This window comes from Pseudorasbora parva, chromosome 3 (genome assembly GCF_024679245.1).
Source record: "Pseudorasbora parva isolate DD20220531a chromosome 3, ASM2467924v1, whole genome shotgun sequence".
Taxonomy (NCBI): domain Eukaryota; kingdom Metazoa; phylum Chordata; class Actinopteri; order Cypriniformes; family Gobionidae; genus Pseudorasbora; species Pseudorasbora parva.
In genome coordinates, this window is record NC_090174.1 from 64,606,464 (window position 1) to 64,627,377 (window position 20,914).

The window sequence follows — 20,914 nt, forward strand, 5'->3', positions numbered from 1 at the left end:
CTGACCTCACACTGCCTGAAGGATCCTCCTTTATCATTTCCTCTGGGCTGGCATGTCAGATTACTTTCTGATCTCTGAACAGACACTGCTCACGTTTCACACTGACGAGATGAGTGTGTGTGTATGAGAGAGAGAGAGAGAGAGAGAGAGAGAGAGAGAGAGAGAGTGTGTGTGTGTGTGTGTGTGTGTGTGTGTGTGTGTGAGAGAGAGAGTCAAGTCACCTTAATTTATTAAATTAGGAACATGCTAGTTTTATATCAATATTTAATCAATATTTTCAAACAATGTACGTTTAATAAGACTGTGTGTAAAACTGTGTAAAAAATAGACCAGTCAGAAGATTTAACGATCACAAGCCTAGAACACTTTGAATACTTCATTATACTTATAAGTATATCTTGATCAAATGATGAGAAGTGTAGGCCGAATAAAGTTCGATCATTCTGTCAGTGAGGGGAGTAAACTTACAATCTTAAGCGTAATTCTGAGAAGTATATGCAAAGACTGAAAGTATCCTTTCTTATTTTTAGAAAAGAAGTATAGTACTATACTATACACACTTAAATAAAGTCTTTCCGTAAGGGTTGCTCTCATCATCTGATCGTGGCTGTATCTCTCTATCTGGATCTTAGCGCTGCATTCGACACTATCGTCCACAACACTCACACGGTGAGCGGAAGGGTTCGGGCCCGTTATTATCGGGAGCTTCTTCTCCGGATCTCCCAGATCTTATTCTGGCGGAGCACACTGATCAGCTGTTGGGGAGAAGGGGGTTGATCAGTGTGTTAAATATCTGGTTGATTATAAAGTTTAAATTAGAAGGACATTAGATTCAAAAACAAGATCATAAAAGAATAATAAAACAATAATAAAAGAATAATAATGTGTGGCTTCTTGAGGCTTCTTCTGCAAAAAATGCTCTTCTTTTGAAGTGTTTTTGTCTTTCCAGTAAAACTATCTCAGAATTCTGAAATCAAGATTCAGTTCTAGATCAATAGTTAAAGAATGGGATAATCTCGCAGATAGTCTGAAACTATCCTCTGATCAGAGGACTTCTCTAAATGTTAGAAAGGTAATATTAGAAACTCAGTTATGTCAGCATTGATTATGTTTATGGCTATCGTGAGCTTTTACTGTAGCGATTGTAAAGGTTTATTGGTGACAGTGTGTGCAGGGTTAGTTTAGGCTGTGGTTGTAAGTAGATAGTGAGTTATTGATGTTTAGATGTATTTATTTTATTGTGTTATCTGCCCGGGACTGCGGATGGAAATGAGCTAAATCTGCTGTGAAGCATTTTCTCCTGTCAGATTAATGTAGATTCATGTACTTGCGCATGGGCCCTGTCAAATAAATAATAAACATAAACATAAATAAAATTACATAAGATCAGTTTTCTTGTTTTCTGGGGAGAAAAAACATCGAAATTAAGGGAGTTTTTGCTTAAAACAAACAAAATGATCTGCCAATGGGTTCAAGAAATTAGTCTCTATTTTATTACTTTATTTTTTTAAAATCATTTTTATCATTTTGCTTGTTTTAAGCAAAACTCATTTCATTTTTATTTTATTTTCATGTTACTTAATGCATCTTGATTTAAGAACTTTTAGATATTTAACTGGAAACAAGACAAAAATACTGAATAAGAAAAGCTTTTTTGCAGTGTGGTCGTGAAACAGCGCTGTTGTAAAAATGTTTTCTATTTTAAACCTTTTTGTTATAGTTGATAAAAAAATAAATATATGAGGAAACTGCCGCGTCACGGCGCTGTTCTCACAGGAGATCTCGCGATGACTGTTCTCACAGGAGATCTCGCGATGACTTCACGGTTGCTAAGCAACTCAGAGTTGAGCGTTCGGTTCGAGGAGCTAATGCAACCCAAACCCTGACGGATCCACACAAACCGCGCATTAACATCTAAAGGTGAGCCGTCAGTCGTGTGGCGAGGTCGGGGGATGTGCGGGCCTTTCCGAGGTCTAACAGATCGCATTATTCAGAACAAGACCAAAGAAAACTGATTTGCTGCTCATGTGCTGCTGGCTGATAAACGATCTGCGTGGTGTTAGCGTGTATCTTTATGGCTTTCCATGTGTGTCTTTAGGCTATTTAGAGCTTTAAACATGATGTTCAGGGTTACAGTATGACGGTTTAACACACACTGTAAATCAGTGGGTTTTTACGCTGTGTGTGACTGGAACCTTGATGTTATATTCCCACAGTAATCTCCTCATTCTTTATAAAACTCCCACCCGGTTTCTGAAGTCGCCCTGTTGCTCTTTAAACGCTTGTTTGTTGTTTTATTTGGCATTCGACAGTTCTGGCAATATTTAAGCAGTGCAGAATCACCAGCGCTGAATGATTCACTCGTTTGAGTCGGTTCAGTGCAGAATCACCAGCGCTGAATGATTCACTCGTTTGAGTCGGTTCAGTGCAGAATCACGAGTGGTGAATGATTCACTCGTTTGAGTCGGTTCAGTGCAGAATCACCAGCGCTGAATGATTCACTCGTTTGAGTCGGTTCAGTGCAGAATCACGAGTGGTGAATGATTCACTCGTTTGAGTCGGTTCAGTGCAGAATCACGAGTGGTGAATGATTCACTCGTTTGAGTCGGTTCAGTGCAGAATCACGAGTGGTGAATCATTCACTCGTTTGAGTCGGTTCAGTGCAGAATCACGAGTGGTGAATGATTCACTCGTTTGAGTTGTTTTTTTGTTTATTTATTTATTTATTTATTTATTTTTTATTCAACATTATAAAACATTACAATATTAAAGCAATACACATAAACATGAAAAAAAGAGATACAAAAAGATACAGAGACACAAATAAGCTGCCAGGGTCACATCATAAAAACAACATAAAAAACCGTACACCTAAAGAGGACAAGAAGGCCGAATATAGAGATAACGTTTTCATTGCTTTGGGATTACCAGAGCTTTGGATAGTTTCCAGATACTTCTCTAGATCATCTCTGAATAGAGAAAAGAGAGGTTTAGAGCCAGAAAGGTTTATGTATGTGAAATTTAGCTAGATGTAAACACAAATTAATGATGTCATGTTTCCCTATGTTCTCTTTTGAGTAGTCAAACTATGAAAACAAACTAAATAAAGTCCGGCGGCATGCACCTCTGGAATAAAAATAAATAACTTCTTCAATCATGACTTCTGGCAAGTTTTGTGGATAGAAATGGACATTTTGAGACATACAACTTTGTCATACCATCATCAGCTTCCCGGCAGGATTATAGCAGCAGATGCCTTGAGCTGGTCACTAATAGAGCGCTCCGGCGATCCTGCGGCGCTGACAATTCTCAGTAACAAAATAAACACACTCCAAAACTGACAGCAGTGGCAGCAGAACGAATTCATCTACTCATAGTGATGTGGATATGGAAGCACCAGCTCTATAGTTCAGCCTTGAAATGGCACTTTATACAATATACTGCGTTAAAGAAAACATCTTTATATTAAATATAAAACAAACAGTCATTCAGTCATGGAATGAATGAACTATGCACTTTCTGTTGCTAAATAGTTTAGAAATGGAAACTGCTATACTGTTAACCGTTAAAACATGTAGACATAGAGAATCCTGCGGTCACTTTACCATTTCCCTTTACTTTGATTGCACAAAATAGTGATTAGTGATATAAATGAAACTGTATCAATTAAATAAAACAGTCACATGTCAATTTTTATGCATATGGTTGTGTTCTTTAATCTTTTAAATTAATTTTTCTAAAAAACTATTTTTCATCCCTTATAATATCGCAATATATTGCATCGTAACCCCTGTATCGTGATACGTATCGTGTCGCCAGATTCTTGGCAATACACAGCCCTACTATTGGTAACAATTGCTAGTAATTGCCATAATTTCTTTCGGTGCTTCGGCTTTCGGTTTTCGGCCTTGGTTTCCTCTTTTTCGGTGTCGGCCAAGAATTTTCTTTCCGGTGCATCCCTAGTTTAATCCCTAGGATTTTTTTTGGTGGTTTATATGTTTTGTTATCTAAAGAAAGTGGATTAAATGTACCAAACCCTTTTGTCATGTTGCTTGTTGTGTAACGCTCTAAACTCTTTATTAGGGTTAACAACACAATAACATTTAAAATACAGTTTTACAGTGAATATTAGAGCTGATTTCTGGAGAATCATGTGCCTGGATTCTTGATGATTACACTGTGTTCTTCTGGTCTGATGTGTGTGTGTGTGTGTGTGTGTGTTATTGTTCTGCTCAGAGTCCAATGGCCAGTCAGAGACCCGTAAGCCGAGGGTCATTGGGGCCGACAGCCATCAGACCCCCAGCAACGGCCATCAGAGTCGGCACTGCGGTGAGCCAACATCAGTGTGTGTGTGTGTGTGTGTGTGTGTGTGTGTGTGTGTGTGTGTGTGTTGTGGGTCACAAGTGGGAAACATCAGTTAGGATATTTATTAATGATGTGTGTGTGTGTGTGTGTGTGTGTGTGTGTGTGTGTGTATGTGTGTGTGTGTGTGTGTGTGTGTGTGGGGGGGGGGGTCATTGGGGCTGAAAGCCATCAGACCCCCAGCAACGGCCATCAGAGTCGGCACAGCGGTGAGCCAACATCAGTGTGTGTGTGTGTGGGTGTGTGTGTGTGTGTGTGTTGTGGGTCACAAGTGGGAAACATCAGTTAGGATATTTATTAATGATGTGTGTGTGTGTGTGTGTGTGTGTGTGTGTGTGTGTGTGTGTGTGTGTGTGTGTGTGTCAGGCAGCCCCGGGGACCGCTCGTCCTGGCTCCAGAGGGGGACTCATCATGGCCACTCCTGGTGTTTTATCAGCTCAGATTAAAGTGGCCGACCGGCCCGTGACTCAGCAGGGGCTCAGCGGGATGAAGACCGGCATGAAAGGTGAACTTTCCTGCTCTCCTTCTTTCCTGTTTTCCTTCTTCCCTGATGTGACCCTAATGTGACTCTAATGTAACCCTGATGTGACCCTGATGTGAGCCTGATGTGACCCTAATGTAACCCTGATGTGACCCTGATCAATCAATCAACTTTATTTATATAGCGCTTTTACAATCACGATTGTGTCAAAGCAGCTTCACAGTGTCAAACAGGATAATATTGCGACAAAATTAGATTTGGCTGTACAGTCGTTCTAATTTATCATATAGCGACAATGTTGGCAGATCAGTATTATAGTTTATAGAATTAAAGAAGACCTAATTCATACATTTTATTTGTATAATAAGTTGAATAACTTAGATCTTAATTATAGTGTCCCCAACTGAGCAAGCCAAGCCAAAGGCGACAGTGGCAAGGAACCAAAACTCCATCAGGGCATGATGGAGAAAAATAAACCTTAGAGAAACCAGACTCAGTCGGGGTGCCAGTTCTCCTCTGGCCTATTAACACACCGTGTAAGATTATTATTCTGGCAACCTTACAGGTCGGAAATCATATTAGATTGGACAGAAAACAGCTGATGGTGAACAGAAACAGAGCCGATGGTGACCAGAAACAGAGCTGATGGTGAACAGAAACAGAGCTGATGGTGAACAGAAACAGAGCCGATGGTGACCAGAAATAGAGCCGATGGTGGACAGAAACAGAGCCGATGGTGGACAGAAACAGAGCCGATGGTGGACAGAAACAGAGCCGATGGTGGACAGAAACAGAGCTGACGGTGAACAGAAACAGAGCCGATGGTGACCAGAAACAGAGCCGATGGTGACCAGAAACAGAGCCGATGGTGACCAGAAACAGAGCCGATGGTGGACAGAAACAGAGCCGATGGTAGACAGAAACAGAGCTGATGGTTAACAGAAACAGAGCCGATGGTGAACAGAAACAGAGCCGATGGTGAACAGAAACAGAGCCGATGGTGGACAGAAACAGAGCCGATGGTGAACAGAAACAGAGCCGATGGTGGACAGAAACAGAGCCGATGGTGGACAGAAACAGACCTGATGGTGAACAGAAACAGACCTGATGGTGAACAGAAACAGACCTGATGGTGAACAGAAACAGAGCCGATGGTGAACAGAAACAGAGCCGATGGTGAACAGAAACAGAGCCGATGGTTAACAGAAACAGAGCTGATGGTGAACAGAAACAGAGCCGATGGTGAACAGAAACAGAGCCGATGGTGGACAGAAACAGAGCCGATGGTGGACAGAAACAGACCTGATGGTGAACAGAAACAGACCTGATGGTGAACAGAAACAGAGCCGATGGTGGACAGAAACAGAGCCGATGGTGAACAGAAACAGAGCCGATGGTGAACAGAAACAGAGCCGATGGTGAACAGAAACAGAGCTGATGGTGAACAGAAACAGAGCCGATGGTGAACAGAAACGGAGTTGCTGATGGTGAACAGAAAACAGAGCTGATGATGAACAGAAACAGAGCCGATGGTGAACAGAAACAGAGCCGATGGTGAACAGAAACAGAGCCGATGGTGGACAGAAACAGAGCCGATGGTGGACAGAAACAGACCTGATGGTGAACAGAAACAGACCTGATGGTGAACAGAAACAGAGCTGATGGTGAACAGAAACAGAGCCGATGGTGAACAGAAACAGAGCTGATGGTGAACAGAAACAGAGCTGATGGTGAACAGAAACAGAGCCGATGGTGGACAGAAACAGAGCCGATGGTGGACAGAAACAGAGCTGATGGTGGACAGAAACAGACCTGATGGTGAACAGAAACAGACCTGATGGTGAGCAGAAACAGACCTGATGGTGAGCAGAAACAGAGCTGATGGTGGACAGAAACAGAGCTGATGGTGGACAGAAACAGAGCCGATGGTGGACAGAAACAGAGCCGATGGTGGACAGAAACAGAGCCGATGGTGAACAGAAACAGAGCCGATGGTGGACAGAAACAGAGCTGATGGTGGACAGAAACAGAGCTGATGGTGAACAGAAACAGAGCTGATGGTGGACAGAAACAGAGCCGATGGTGGACAGAAACAGAGCCGATGGTGGACAGAAACAGAGCCGATGGTGAACAGAAACAGAGCCGATGGTGAACAGAAACAGAGCTGATGGTGAACAGAAACGGAGTTGCTGATGGTGAACAGAAAACAGAGCTGATGGTGAACAGAAACAGAGCTGATGGTGACCAGAAAACAGAGCTGATGGTGAACAGAAACAGAGCTGATGATGAACAGAAACAGAGCTGATGGTGGACAGAAAACAGAGCTGACGGTGAACAGAAACAGAGCCGATGGTTAACAGAAACAGAGCTGATGGTGAACAGAAACAGAGCTGATGGTGGACAGAAAACAGAGCTGACGGTGAACAGAAACAGAGCCGATGGTTAACAGAAACAGAGCTGATGGTGAACAGAAACAGAGCCGATGGTGAACAGAAACAGAGCCGATGGTGAACAGAAACAGAGCCGATGGTGGACAGAAACAGCCGATGGTGGACAGAAACAGACCTGATGGTGAACAGAAACAGACCTGATGGTGAACAGAAACAGAGCCGATGGTGGACAGAAACAGAGCCGATGGTGAACAGAAACAGAGCCGATGGTGAACAGAAACAGAGCCGATGGTGAACAGAAACAGAGCCGATGGTGAACAGAAACGGAGTTGCTGATGGTGAACAGAAAACAGAGCTGATGATGAACAGAAACAGAGCCGATGGTGAACAGAAACAGAGCCGATGGTGGACAGAAACAGAGCCGATGGTGGACAGAAACAGAGCTGATGGTGGACAGAAACAGAGCCGATGGTGAACAGAAACAGAGCCGATGGTGGACAGAAACAGAGCCGATGGTGGACAGAAACAGACCTGATGGTGAACAGAAACAGACCTGATGGTGAACAGAAACAGAGCTGATGGTGAACAGAAACAGAGCCGATGGTGAACAGAAACAGAGCTGATGGTGAACAGAAACAGAGCTGATGGTGAACAGAAACAGAGCCGATGGTGGACAGAAACAGAGCCGATGGTGGACAGAAACAGAGCTGATGGTGGACAGAAACAGACCTGATGGTGAACAGAAACAGACCTGATGGTGAGCAGAAACAGACCTGATGGTGAACAGAAACAGAGCTGATGGTGGACAGAAACAGAGCTGATGGTGAACAGAAACAGAGCCGATGGTGGACAGAAACAGAGCCGATGGTGGACAGAAACAGAGCCGATGGTGGACAGAAACAGAGCCGATGGTGAACAGAAACAGAGCCGATGGTGGACAGAAACAGAGCCGATGGTGGACAGAAACAGAGCCGATGGTGAACAGAAACAGAGCTGATGGTGAACAGAAACAGAGCTGATGGTGAACAGAAACAGAGCTGATGGTGAACAGAAACGGAGTTGCTGATGGTGAACAGAAAACAGAGCTGATGGTGAACAGAAACAGAGCTGATGGTGACCAGAAAACAGAGCTGATGGTGAACAGAAACAGAGCTGATGATGAACAGAAACAGAGCTGATGGTGACCAGAAAACAGAGCTGATGGTGAACAGAAACAGAGCTGATGGTGAACAGAAACAGAGTTGATGGTGAACAGAAAACAGAGCTGATGGTGACCAGAAAACAGAGCTGATGGTGAACAGAAACAGAGCTGATGGTGAACAGAAACAGAGCTGATGGTGAACAGAAACAGAGCTGATGGTGACCAGAAAACAGAGCTGATGGTGACCAGAAAACAGAGCTGATGGTGAACAGAAACAGAGTTGATGGTGAACAGAAAACAGAGTTGATGGTGAACAGAAAACAGAGCTGGTGGTGAACAGAAAACAGAGGTGATGGTGAACAGAAAACTGAGCTGACGGTGAACAGAAAACAGAGCTGATGGTGAACAGAAAACAGAGCTGATGGTGAACAAAAAAACAGCTGATGGTGAACAGAAACAGAGCTGATGGTAAACAGAAACAGCTGATAGTGAACAGAAAACAGCTGATGGTGAACAGAAACAGAGCTGATGGTGAACAGAAACAGAGCTGATGGCGAACAGAAAACAGAGCTGATGGTGAACAGAAAACAGAGCTGATGGTGAACAAAAAACAGCTGATGGTGAACAGAAACAGAGCTGATGGTAAACAGAAAACAGCTGACGGTGAACAGAAAACAGAGCTGACGGTGAACAGAAAACAGAGCTGATGGTGAACAGAAAACAGCTGATGGTGAACAGAAAACAGAGCTGATGGTGAACAGAAAACAGAGCTTATGGTGAACAAAAAAACAGCTGATGGTGAACAGAAACAGAGCTGATGGTAAACAGAAACAGCTGATAGTGAACAGAAAACAGCTGATTGTGAACAGAAACAGAGCTGATGGTAAACAGAAACAGCTGATAGTGAACAGAAAACAGCTGATGGTGAACAGAAACAGAGCTGATAGTGAACAGAAAACAGCTGATGGTGAACAGAAACAGAGCTGATGGTGAACAGAAACAGAGCCGATGGTGGACAGAAACAGAGCCGATGGTGAACAGAAACAGAGTTGATGGTGAACATTAAACAGAGGTGATGGTGAACAGAAACAGAGCTGAGGGTGAACAGAAACAGAGCCGATGGTGAACAGAAACAGAGTTGATGGTGAACAGAAAACAGAGGTGATGGTGAACAGAAACAGAGCTGAGGGTGAACAGAAACAGAGCTGATGGTGGACAGAAAACAGAGCTGATGGTGGACAGAAACAGAGCTGATGGTGAACAGAAACAGAGCTGATGGTGAACAGAAACAGAGCTGATGGTGAACAGAAACAGAGCTGATGGTGAACAGAAACAGAGCTGATGGTGAACAGAAACAGAGCTGATGGTGAACAGAAACAGAGCTTATGGTGAACAGAAACAGAGCTGATGGTGAACAGAAACAGAGCTGATGGTGGACAGAAACAGAGCTGATGGTGAACAGAAACAGAGCTGATGGTGAACAGAAACAGAGCTGATGGTAAACAGAAAACAGCTGATGGTGAACAGAAAACAGAGCTTATGGTAAACAGAAACAGCTGATGGTGAACAGAAACAGAGCTGATGGTAAACAGAAACAGCTGATATTGAACAGAAACAGCTGATTGTGAACAGAAACAGAGCTGATGGTGAACAGAAAACAGCTGATGGTGAACAGAAACAGAGCTGATGGTGAACAGAAAACTGAGCTGATGGTGGACAGAATCAGAGCTGATGGTGAACAGAAAACAGAGCTGATGGTGAACAGAAAACAGAGCTGATGGTGAACAGAAAACAGAGCTGATGGTGAACAGAAAACAGAGCTGATGGTGGACAGAAACAGAGCTGATGGTGAACAGAAAACAGAGCTGATGGTGAACAGAAAACAGAGCTGATGGTGAACAGAAAACAGAGCTGATGGTGGACAGAAACAGAGCTGATGGTGAACAGAAAACTGAGTTGATGGCGGACAGAATCAGAGCTGATGGTGAACAGAAAACAGAGCTGATGGTGAACAGAAAACAGAGCTGATGGTGAACAGAAAACAGAGCTGATGGTGGACAGAAACAGAGCTGATGGTGAACAGAAGCAGAGCTGATGGTGAACAGAAACAGAGCTGATGGTGAACAGAAGCAGAGCTGATGGTGAACAGAAACAGAGCTGATGGTGAACAGAAAACAGAGCTGATGGTGGACAGAAACAGAGCTGATGGTGAACAGAAACAGAGCTGATGGTGAACAGAAACAGACCTGATGGTGAACAGAAACAGAGCTGATGGTGAGCAGAAACAGAGCGGATGGTGGACAGAAACAGAGCTGATGGTGAACAGAAACAGACCTGATGGTGTTGCTGCAGAAGTCCAAGCCGCTCCACGGCCGCATGACGCTAGCCCGGTGCAGCCACCATGCAGCTCAAGCCCGAGGGAGACCACCGAGACCACCAGTGAGCAGCCGACACCCAGAAGAGGGAACAGTCGCAGCGAGCAACATGAAATGTACTTCAAACTAGAACCAACCACAAGTTTTCAAACAAAAACATCCGAGAAGAGGTGGAAAATGGCGAACGGCGAACAACGTCCTCTCAGTGGCTGCCAGCAATCAGCAACAGTCCCAATTGTAGCTCTGACTGTTAGACTAGTCACAAACATAATAAAATAAAATAAAATCTAAATCTAACTGTACAGTTAACATGATTTGTTGGCGGAGTAGCGGCGAACAGACAACGCCAGCGTCCTCTCCCCTACGTTGCCTAGCAATGTTTTCCACAATGGAAACAATATTGGAAACAATAGGGCCACAATGTGACCCTAATGTGAGTCTAATGTGACCCTAATGTGAGTCTAATGTGAGTCTAATGTGACTCTAATGTGACTCTAATGTGACTCTAATGTGACCCTAATGTGAGTCTAATGTGACCCTAATGTGAGTCTAATGTGAGTCTAATGTGACTCTAATGTGACTCTAATGTGACCCTAATGTGAATCTAATGTGACCCTGATGTGAGCCTGATGTGACTCTAATGTGACTCTAATGTGACCCTAATGTGAGTCTAATGTGACCCTGATGTGACCCTAATGTGAGTCTAATGTGACCCTGATGTGACCCTAATGTGACTCTAATGTGAGTTCTTCTTCACTCCTCAAGGGCCTCAGAGGCAGATCCTGGATAAGTCCTATTACCTCGGGTTATTACGGTAAAGAGTCTGTGTGGGATTTAATGACTTTCAGTGTGTGTCAGATGAGACGATCTGATAAATGTGCCGTTTGTTTGCTTCAGGAGTAAAATAAACGAGCTGGCGATGGAGTCGAGCAAACTGCAGAAGGACATTGACTCCTTCAGTCAGGAGAACTCCGTCTTCCTGTCCTATGAGAAGCGGTAACCCTTAACCCTTAACCCTTAACCTTAAACCTTAAACCTTAACCCCTAACCCTTAACCCTTAACCCTTAAAACCTAACCCTTAACCCTAACCATTAACCCTTAACCCTTTATGGGGTACTTCAGCGCTGGGAAGATTAATCTGTATTTAAACTGGGTCATAAATGTAGTAGAAATGTGAAATTATTTTAGAATTTGGTGCTTTCTAGACTGAGAAAAGACAGAAAATGTATTTTTGTCTCATGGGGATGAAAGACTACAATTCCCAGAATGCTTTGCTGCCCTGTGAGGCCATTCGCAAAGCCACCTACTGGATTACAGTGACTGAGTTCAGAAAGTACAATTAAATACTGAACGTGTGTGTTCAATATAACGATCGAGTTGCCGCATGAGTCTCACAGCAGACTCAGATTAGAAGTCAGATTACATTTAACGTCATAAATGAGTTGATGAGCTCTCGTGATGAGAGCTGAGGTAATCGCGACTACACTCGCGGCATACATTCACAATGCATTTTCAGTTCATGCCTTTGGAAGCTTAACTTTCATAGAAATTAATTTGAGAAGTTAAAACACTTACATTGCTTAGCATCCGTTTAAATGAATGCCTGTAGCTGTGCTATAAGTGTGATCTCCATTCCCCATGCACGAGTTGAAAACATGCGGAAATGGCTCCCTCTGCTGGCTGTAGTCTTTAGGCTCTGGGCAAACATTCGAACAAACAATATTGAAATATTGTCAATTTGCGTCACGAGAGGAATTTTTCCAGAAATAAAATGCATAAATCTCTCTTCTCAGGGGGATATAAGAGGGGCGCACGATCATTTGAATATACTCCAGGGTTTCTACTGATACAGAGCCATATGTTAATCGTAAAAGTAACCCTTTAATCCTTAACCCTGACTCTAGAAGGACATCGACTCCTTCAGTCAGGAGAACTCCGTCTTCCTGTCCTATGAGAAGCGGTAACCCTTAACCCTTAACCTTAAACCTTAACCCACTAACCCTTAACCCTTAAACCTAACCCTTAACCCTGACCCTTAACCGTTAATCCTTAACCCTGACCCTGACTCTAGAAGGACATCGACTCCTTCAGTCAGGAGAACTCCGTCTTCCTGTCCTATGAGAAGCGGTAACCCTTAACCCTGACCCTGACCCTTAACTTTTAACTCTTAACCCTAACCCTTAACCCTGACCCTTAACCCTGACTCTAGAAGGACATTGACGCCTTCAGTCAGGAGAACTCCATCTTCCTCTCCTATGAGAAGCGGTAACCCTTAACCCTGACCCTTAACCCTAACTACAGAAGGACTTTGACTCCTTCAGTCAGGGGAACTCCGTCTTCCTGTCCTATGAGAAGCGGTAACCCTTAACCCTTAACCCCTAACCCTTAACCCTAACCCTTAACCCTTAACCCTTAACTCTTAACCCTGACCCTGACCCTTAACCCTAACTCCAGAAGGACATTGACTCTTTCAGTCAGGAGAACTCCGTCTTCCTGTCCAATGAGAAGCGGAAAACCTTAAATGGTAAATGGCCTATGGCCCTATGGCCATTCAAAGCGCTTTACATTTTTGCCTCACATTCACCCATTCATACACCGACGGCGATTTCAGCCATGTAAGGCGCCATCCAGCTCGTCGGGAGCTGCTGGGGTTAGGTGTCTTGCTCAAGAACACCTCGACACTTGGTCAGGTGGAACCAGGGATCGAACCACCAACCTTTCGGTTTGTAGACAATCTACATGAACCACTGAGCCACTGCCGCCCCTTCCCTTAACCCTTAACCCTTAACCTTAACCCTGACCCTTAACCCTTAACCCTTAACCCTGACCCTAACTCCAGAAGGACATTGACTCCTTCAGTCAGGAGAACTCCGTCTTCCTGTCGTATAAGAAGCAGTAACCCTTAACCCACACTTGGGGAAGTGTGTGGCCCGGTCCGGCCTGGCACTTCTCCTGGGGAGGGAGTTTTTTTGTTATGGGGAAGCCTAAAACCAAGTAATGGTAATCCCGAGATGGGACGCCAGTAGAGTCAAACAAGCATTGGCCCGTCGCTTTCCTCACACTCCCTTCTGGCCTGGCTGAATTGCTGGGAATAATCTAACCCTTAACCTAACTGACCCTTAACCTTGACCTAACCTAATTCTAAACCTAACTAACCCTTAACTCTGACCTTAACCCTGACCCTAACCTAACCCTAAACCTAACTAACCCTAACCCTAAACCTAACTAACCCTAAACCCTGACCCTAACCTCACCCTAAACATAACTAATCCTGACCCTAACCTAAACCTAACTAACCATGACCCTAACCTAACCCTAAACCTAACTAACCCTGACCCTAACCCTAAAACTAAATTACCCTTAACCCTGACCCTAACCCTAAACCTAACTAACCCTGACCCTAATCATGCCAGCAGCCATATCACCCTGTAGCCCAAGACTGGTTTCCCACTGAAGCTAAGCAGGGCTGACCCTGGCCAACTGGGAAAACCAGGTTAATGCTGGTAGAGGTGTTAGTGAGGCCAGCAGGGGGTACTCACCCTTTGGTCTGTGTGGGTCCTAACACCCCAGTATAGTGATGGTGTTAGTGAGGCCAGCAGGGGGTGCTCTCCCTGTGGTCTGTGTGGGTCCTAACACCCCAGTATAGTGATGGTGTTAGTGAGGCCAGCAGGGGGTGCTCTCCCTGTGGTCTGTGTGGGTCCTAACACCCCAGTATAGGGATGGTTTAGTGAGGCCAGCAGGGGGTGCGCACCCTTTGGTCTGTGTGGGTCCTAACACCCCAGTATAGTGATGGTGTTAGTGAGGCCAGCAGGGGGTGCTCTCCCTGTGGTCTGTGTGGGTCCTAACACCCCAGTAAAGTGATGGTGTTAGTGAGGCCAGCAGGGGGTGCTCTCCCTGTGGTCTGTGTGGGTCCTAAAGCCCCAGTATAGTAATTGTGTTAGTGAGGCCAGCAGGGGGTGCTTTCCCTGTGGTCTGTGTGGGTCCTAATGCCCCAGTATAGGGATGGTGTTAGTGAGGCCAGCAGGGGTGCTCTCCCTGTGGTCTGTGTGGGTCCTAATGCCCCAGTATAGGGATGGTGTTAGTGAGGCCAGCAGGGGTGCTCTCCCTGTGGTCTGTTTGGGTCCTAACACCCCAGTATAGTGATTGTGTTAGTGAGGCCAGCAGGGGGTGCTCTCCCTGTGGTCTGTGTGGGTCCTAATGCCCCAGTATAGTGATGGTGTTAGTGAGGCCAGCAGGGGGCGCTCTCCCTGTGGTCTGTGTGGGTCCTAATGCCCCAGGATAGTGATGGTGTTAGTGAGGCCAGCAGGGGGTGCTCTCCCTGTGGTCTGTGTGGGTCCTAACGCCCCAGTATAGTGATGGTGTTAGTGAGGCCAGCAGGGGGTGCTCTCCCTGTGGTCTGTGTGGGTCCTAATGCCCCAGTATAGGGATGGTGTTAGTGAGGCCAGCAGGGGGTGCTCTCCCTGTGGTCTGTGTGGGTCCTAATGCCCCAGTATAGTGATGGTGTTAGTGAGGCCAGCAGGGGGGGCTCTCCCTGTGGTCTGTGTGGGTCCTAATACCCCAGTATAGTGATGGTGTTAGTGAGGCCAGCAGGGGGCGCTCACCCTGTGGTCTGTGTGGGTCCTAACACCCCAGTATAGTGATGGTGTTAGTGACGCGAGCAGGGGTCGCTCTCCCTGTGGTCTGTGTGGGTCCTAATGCCCCAGTATAGTGATGGTGTTAGTGAGGCCAGCAGGGGGTGCTCTCCCTGTGGTCTGTGTGGGTCCTAACGCCCCAGTATAGTGATGGTGTTAGTGAGGCCAGCAGGGGGTGCTCTCCCTGTGGTCTGTGTGGGTCCTAATGCCCCTGTATAGGGATGGTGTTAGTGAGGCCAGCAGGGGGTGCTCTCCCTGTGGTCTGTGTGGGTCCTAATGCCCCAGTATAGTGATGGTGTTAGTGAGGCCAGCAGGGGGGGCTCTCCCTGTGGTCTGTGTGGGTCCTAATACCCCAGTATAGTGATGGTGTTAGTGAGGCCAGCAGGGGGCGCTCACCCTGTGGTCTGTGTGGGTCCTAATGCCCCAGTATAGTGATGGTGTTAGTGAGGCCAGCAGGGGGTGCTCTCCCTGTGGTCTGTGTGGGTCCTAAAGCCCCAGTATAGTGATGGGGACACTATACTGACAAAGAGCACCATCCTTCGGATGAGACGTTAAACCGAGGTCCTGACTCTCTGTGGTCATTAAAAATCCCATGGCACTTCTCGTAAAGAGTAGGAGTGTAACCCTGGTGTCCTGGACAAGTTCCCTCGATTGGCCCTTACCATTCATGGCCTCCTAATAATCCCCATCCACTGAATGGGCTCTATCTCCCTCTCTCCTTTCCGCCTATGGCTGTGTTGTACTGTGGCTGCTGTAGCATCATCAGTGGAGCTGCCCACTGGTGGAGGTTGAGGAGAGACCCCTGACAGGAGTGTGAAGCGCTTTGGGTGTGCAGTAGTACATATGAAAGCACTATATGAATGCCTCATTCATTCATTCATTCATTCATTCATTCATTCATTCATTCATTCATAAACCTAACTAACCCTAACCCCTAACCCTAACCTACCCTAACCCTGACCCTAACCCTAACCCTAACCCTAAACCCTGACCCTCAATCAATCAATCAATCAATCAATCAATCAACTTTATTTATATAACGCTTTTACAATCACGATTGTGTCAAAGCAGCTTCAGTTTCAAACAGGATAATATTGCAACAAAATTAGATTTGGCTGTACAGTCGTTCTGGAGTAAACAGTGATGTTATCAGCTTATTTTAATTTATCATAGAGAGACAATGTTGGCAGATCAGTATTATAGTTTATAGAATTAAATAAAGCCTAATTCATAAATTTTATTTGTATAATTAGTTGAATAACTTTAACCATAATTTTATTGTCCCCAACTGAGCAAGCCAAGCCAAAGGCGACAGTGGCAAGGAACCAAAACTCCATCAGGGCATGATGGAGAAAAATAAACCTCGGGAGAAACCAGACTCAGTCGGGGTGCCAGTTCTCCTCTGGCCTATTAACACACCGTGTAAGATTATTATTCTGGCAACCTTACAGGTCAGAAATCATATTAGATTGGAATATTCAAAATTTTCAGGGTATCACGGAAGAGACGGGTTTATTGAGGATGGGGCGTCAATTACACAAGAGTATGAATACATGAAAGATCGGAATTATTGCGCCGAAGACGGGTTTTGAGCATGACGTGCCGGTGAGGCAAATTCAGAGGAGACACCATTTGACACGGCTCAGCAGACACTCCAGGATGCGTTGGTCATGTCCAGGCAGGTCCACCATCCGATCCGGACAGGGCCCAGATCCGGGATAAACCTCGGGATAAACAGAGAGACAACATTAGCGTAGATGCCACTCTTTTTATGATGTAACGAGTACATCAGGTGTTATGGGAAGTGTTCCCGGTTCCAGCTGACCTAGTTAATGCAGCCTAACAATCAGTCAATTGATTTGAATAATGAAAGTTAATAATGTTCTGTGTGTATGCCATAGTAAAGAGATGTGTTTTTAGTCTAGATTTAAACTGACAGAGTGTGTCTGCTTCCCGAACAATGCTAGGAAGACTATTCCACAGTTTAGGAGCTAAATAGGAAAAGGATCGACCGCCTGCAGTTGATTTAGATATTCTAGGTATGATCAACTGGCCAGAGTTTAGAGACCGCAATAGACGTGATGGAGTATAATGCGTTAAGAGCTCGCTTAAGTACCGGGAAGCTAAACCATTTAGTGCTTTGAGTAATAAGCAAGATTTTAAAATGTATGCGATGTTTAATAGGGAGCCAGTGCAGTGTTGACAGAACTGGACTAATATGATCATACTTCCTGGTTCTAGTAAGAACTCGAGCTGCTGCGTTTTGGACCAGCTGTAGTTTGTTTATTAAGCGAGCAGGGCAACCACCCAGTAGAGCATTACAATAATCTAGCCTTGAGCTCATGAACGCATGTACTAACTGTTCAGCATTTTGTACTGAAAGCATGTGCCGTAATTTAGATATATTTTTAAGATGATAGAATGCGGATGATAGAATGATAGAAAACCATAACCCTAACCCTGTCATATGAGATGCCTTTGGCTTGGCTTGCTCAGTTGGGGACACTAAAATTATGATCCAAATTATTCAACTAAATATACAAATAAAATTAAATAATTAGGTCGTATTTAATTCTATAAGTTGTATTCTGTATGTTGATCTATGATAAATTAAAATAAGCTGATAACATCACTGTTTTCTCCAGAACGACTGTACAGACAAATACAATTTTGTTGCATATTGTCCTGTTCAACACTGTGAAGCTGCTTTGAAGGTTTCTAACCCTAACCTAACTAACTAACCAACCCTTAACCCTAACCTGACCTAACCCTGTCGTATGAGAAGTGGTAACCCTTAACCCTAACCCTAACTAACCCTTAACCCTAACCTAACCTGACCCTGTCGTATGAGAAAAGGGAACCCTTAACCCTGACCCTAACCCTAACTAACCCTTAACCCTAACCTGACCAAACCGTCGTATGAGAAGCGATAACCCTTAACCCTGACCCTAACCCTAACTAACCCTAACCTGACCTAACCCTGTCGTATGAGAAGCGGTAACCCTTAACCCTGACCCTAACCCTAACTAACCCTTAACCCTAACCTAACCTGACCCTGTCGTATGAGAAGCGATAACCCTTAACCCTGACCCTAACCCTAACTAACCCTAACCTGACCTAACCCTGTCGTATGAGAAGCGGAAACCCTTAACCCTGACCCTAACCCTAACTAACCCTTAACCCTAACCTAACCTGACCCTGTCGTATGAGAAGTGGTAACCCCATAACCCTGACCCTAACCCTAACTAACCCTTAACCCTAACCTGACCCTGTCGTATGAGAAGCGGTAACCCTTAACCCTGACCCTAACCCTAACTAACCCTTAACCCTAACCTGACCTAACCGTGTCGTATAAGAAGCGGTAACCCCATAACCCTGACCCTAACCCTAACTAACCCTTAACCCTAACCTGACCTAACCCTGTCGTATGAGAAGCGGTAACCCTTAACCCTGACCCTAACCCTAACTAACCCTTAACCCTAACCTGACCTAACCCTGTCATGTGAGAAGTGGTAACCCTTAACCCTGACCCTAACCCTAACTAACCCTTAACCCTAACCTGACCTATCCCCGTCGTATGAGAAGCGGTAACCCTTAACCCTAACCCTAACTAACCCTTAACCCTAACCTGACCTAACCCTGTCATATGAGAAGCGGTAACCCTTAACCCTAACCCTAACCCTAACTAACCCTTAACCCTAACCTGACCTAACCCTGTCATATGAGAAGCGGTAACCCTTAACCCTAACCCTAACCCTAACTAACCCTTAACCCTAACCTGACCTAACCCTGTCATATGAGAAGCGGTAACCCTTAACCCTGACCCAAACCCTAACTAATCCTTAACCCTAACCCTAACCTGACCCTGTCGTATAAGAAGCGGTAACCCTTAACCCTGACCCTAACCCTAACTAACCCTAACCTGACCCTGTCGTATAAGAAGCGGTAACCCTTAACCCTAACCCTAACTAACCCTTAACCCTAACCTGACCTAACCCTGTCGTATGAGAAGCGGTAACCCTTAACCCTGACCCTAACCCTAACTAACCCTTAACCCTAACCTGACCTAACCCTGTCATATGAGAAGCGGTAACCCTTAACCCTGACCCTAACCCTAACTAACCCATAACCCTAACCTGACCTAACCCTGTCATATGAGAAGCGGTAACCCTTAACCCTGACCCAAACCCTAACTAACCCTTAACCCTATCCCTGAATGAGACACTAATGAACAAACACTATAAGAATATCGCTCTTTACAATATTATGAAGCATATTGTGTGTTGAATGGTATAGATTTAACTGAATTAGTGCAGGTTTAGTGTGTTTCTGATCCTCTAATTAGCTGAGAGTAATTTGCTGTTTTAACCCTCCCTGTGTGAGCAGAGCTGAAGTGCTAGCTGGAGAAATCAAAGATCTTCAAGGCCAGCTGGCGGATTATAACATGGTACATTACTCTAGAGTTCAGCAATAGGAGCTGGTGTGAGATTAGGGTTATTAAATCAGATGTGTGTTCCTAAATCTGCAGCTGGTGGACAAGCTGAACACCAACACAGAAATGGAGGAGGTCTCCAACGACATCCTGATGGTGAGCTCACGCCATCTCCTTCTTTATCCTCCTTTATTCTCTTTTTATCCTGTTTTCCTGCTCATGTTATTGTGTTTGTCTCATCAGCTGAAAGCACAGAACGACAGAGAAGCTCAAAGTATGGACGTGATCTTCACGGAGAGACGAGAGTAAGTGCTTCCGTTTCTACCTTTTAAATCTCCACACTCATTTCACTTTAACTGGAGTTAAATCATGTAAAAGCTCATTTTTAAATGAGCAATTTTACACATTGCAGAAAAACTGTCTGGGATATTTGGGACAGAGTATTGTTTCCATCACTGATGGGCTAATGAAATAGGGTTAGGATGACTGTGTTATAAAGTGCAATAACAGCATTCACTGCAAGAACAAGTAAACACGTCTCGTTTTCCAGCACGAGCATCTGAACATCCCTAAATCAACACACATTTACTGGAGAAGAGAGATCACAGAGTCTTGTTTTCTGAAAAGTGACATTGTGCTTAAAGCAACAAATAGAATCTGCCAAAAATAAACTTGTTTTCCTCAATTATGAAGTCATTTCATTTGGATTAATTTTAACATCTTCAGTCATTTTGCTTTTCCGGTAAATGTATCTAGATTAAATGGGTTCAGCCAAACGTGTAACTCCTGTCATTAATTCCTCAAAAGCGTCAGACCTCTGTTCATCTTCACACACAGTTTAAGATATATTATATTTAGTCCGAGAGCGTATGCAAGTGTATGCACACTATACTGTCCATGTCCAGAAAGGGAATAAAAACATCATCAAAGTAGTCCATATGAGACATCAGTGGGTTAATTAGAGTCTCTTGAAGCATCCAAAATACATTTGGGTCCAAAAATAACAAAAACTACGACTTTATGAGTATAAAATATATCGGATCGCCGATGTCACGTGATTTCAGCAGTTTGACACACGATCTGAATCATGAATCAATACAC

General features: G+C 44.6%; 1 protein-coding gene across 3 annotated transcripts in view; it reads left to right on the forward strand.

Annotated features, from left to right (window-relative positions):
* The first annotated feature begins 1,803 nt into the window (after positions 1-1,803).
* ift74 (intraflagellar transport 74) overlaps positions 1,804-20,914 on the forward strand; it is a 72,525-nt gene continuing 53,414 nt past the window's right edge. The window contains exons 1-8 of one of the 3 annotated variants that reach the window (XM_067439809.1): positions 1,804-1,920; positions 4,237-4,329; positions 4,729-4,867; positions 11,515-11,563; positions 11,647-11,745; positions 19,768-19,828; positions 19,910-19,969; positions 20,057-20,118. In XM_067439809.1, the coding sequence (XP_067295910.1) occupies positions 4,243-4,329; positions 4,729-4,867; positions 11,515-11,563; positions 11,647-11,745; positions 19,768-19,828; positions 19,910-19,969; positions 20,057-20,118 (557 nt within the window). In that variant the 5' untranslated portion in view covers positions 1,804-1,920; positions 4,237-4,242. Of the gene's footprint in view, positions 1,921-4,236; positions 4,330-4,534; positions 4,572-4,728; positions 4,868-11,514; positions 11,564-11,646; positions 11,746-13,144; positions 13,473-19,767; positions 19,829-19,909; positions 19,970-20,056; positions 20,119-20,914 lie in introns of those variants that run through there. The other 2 variants (XM_067439810.1, XM_067439811.1) reach the window with 2 other exon arrangements.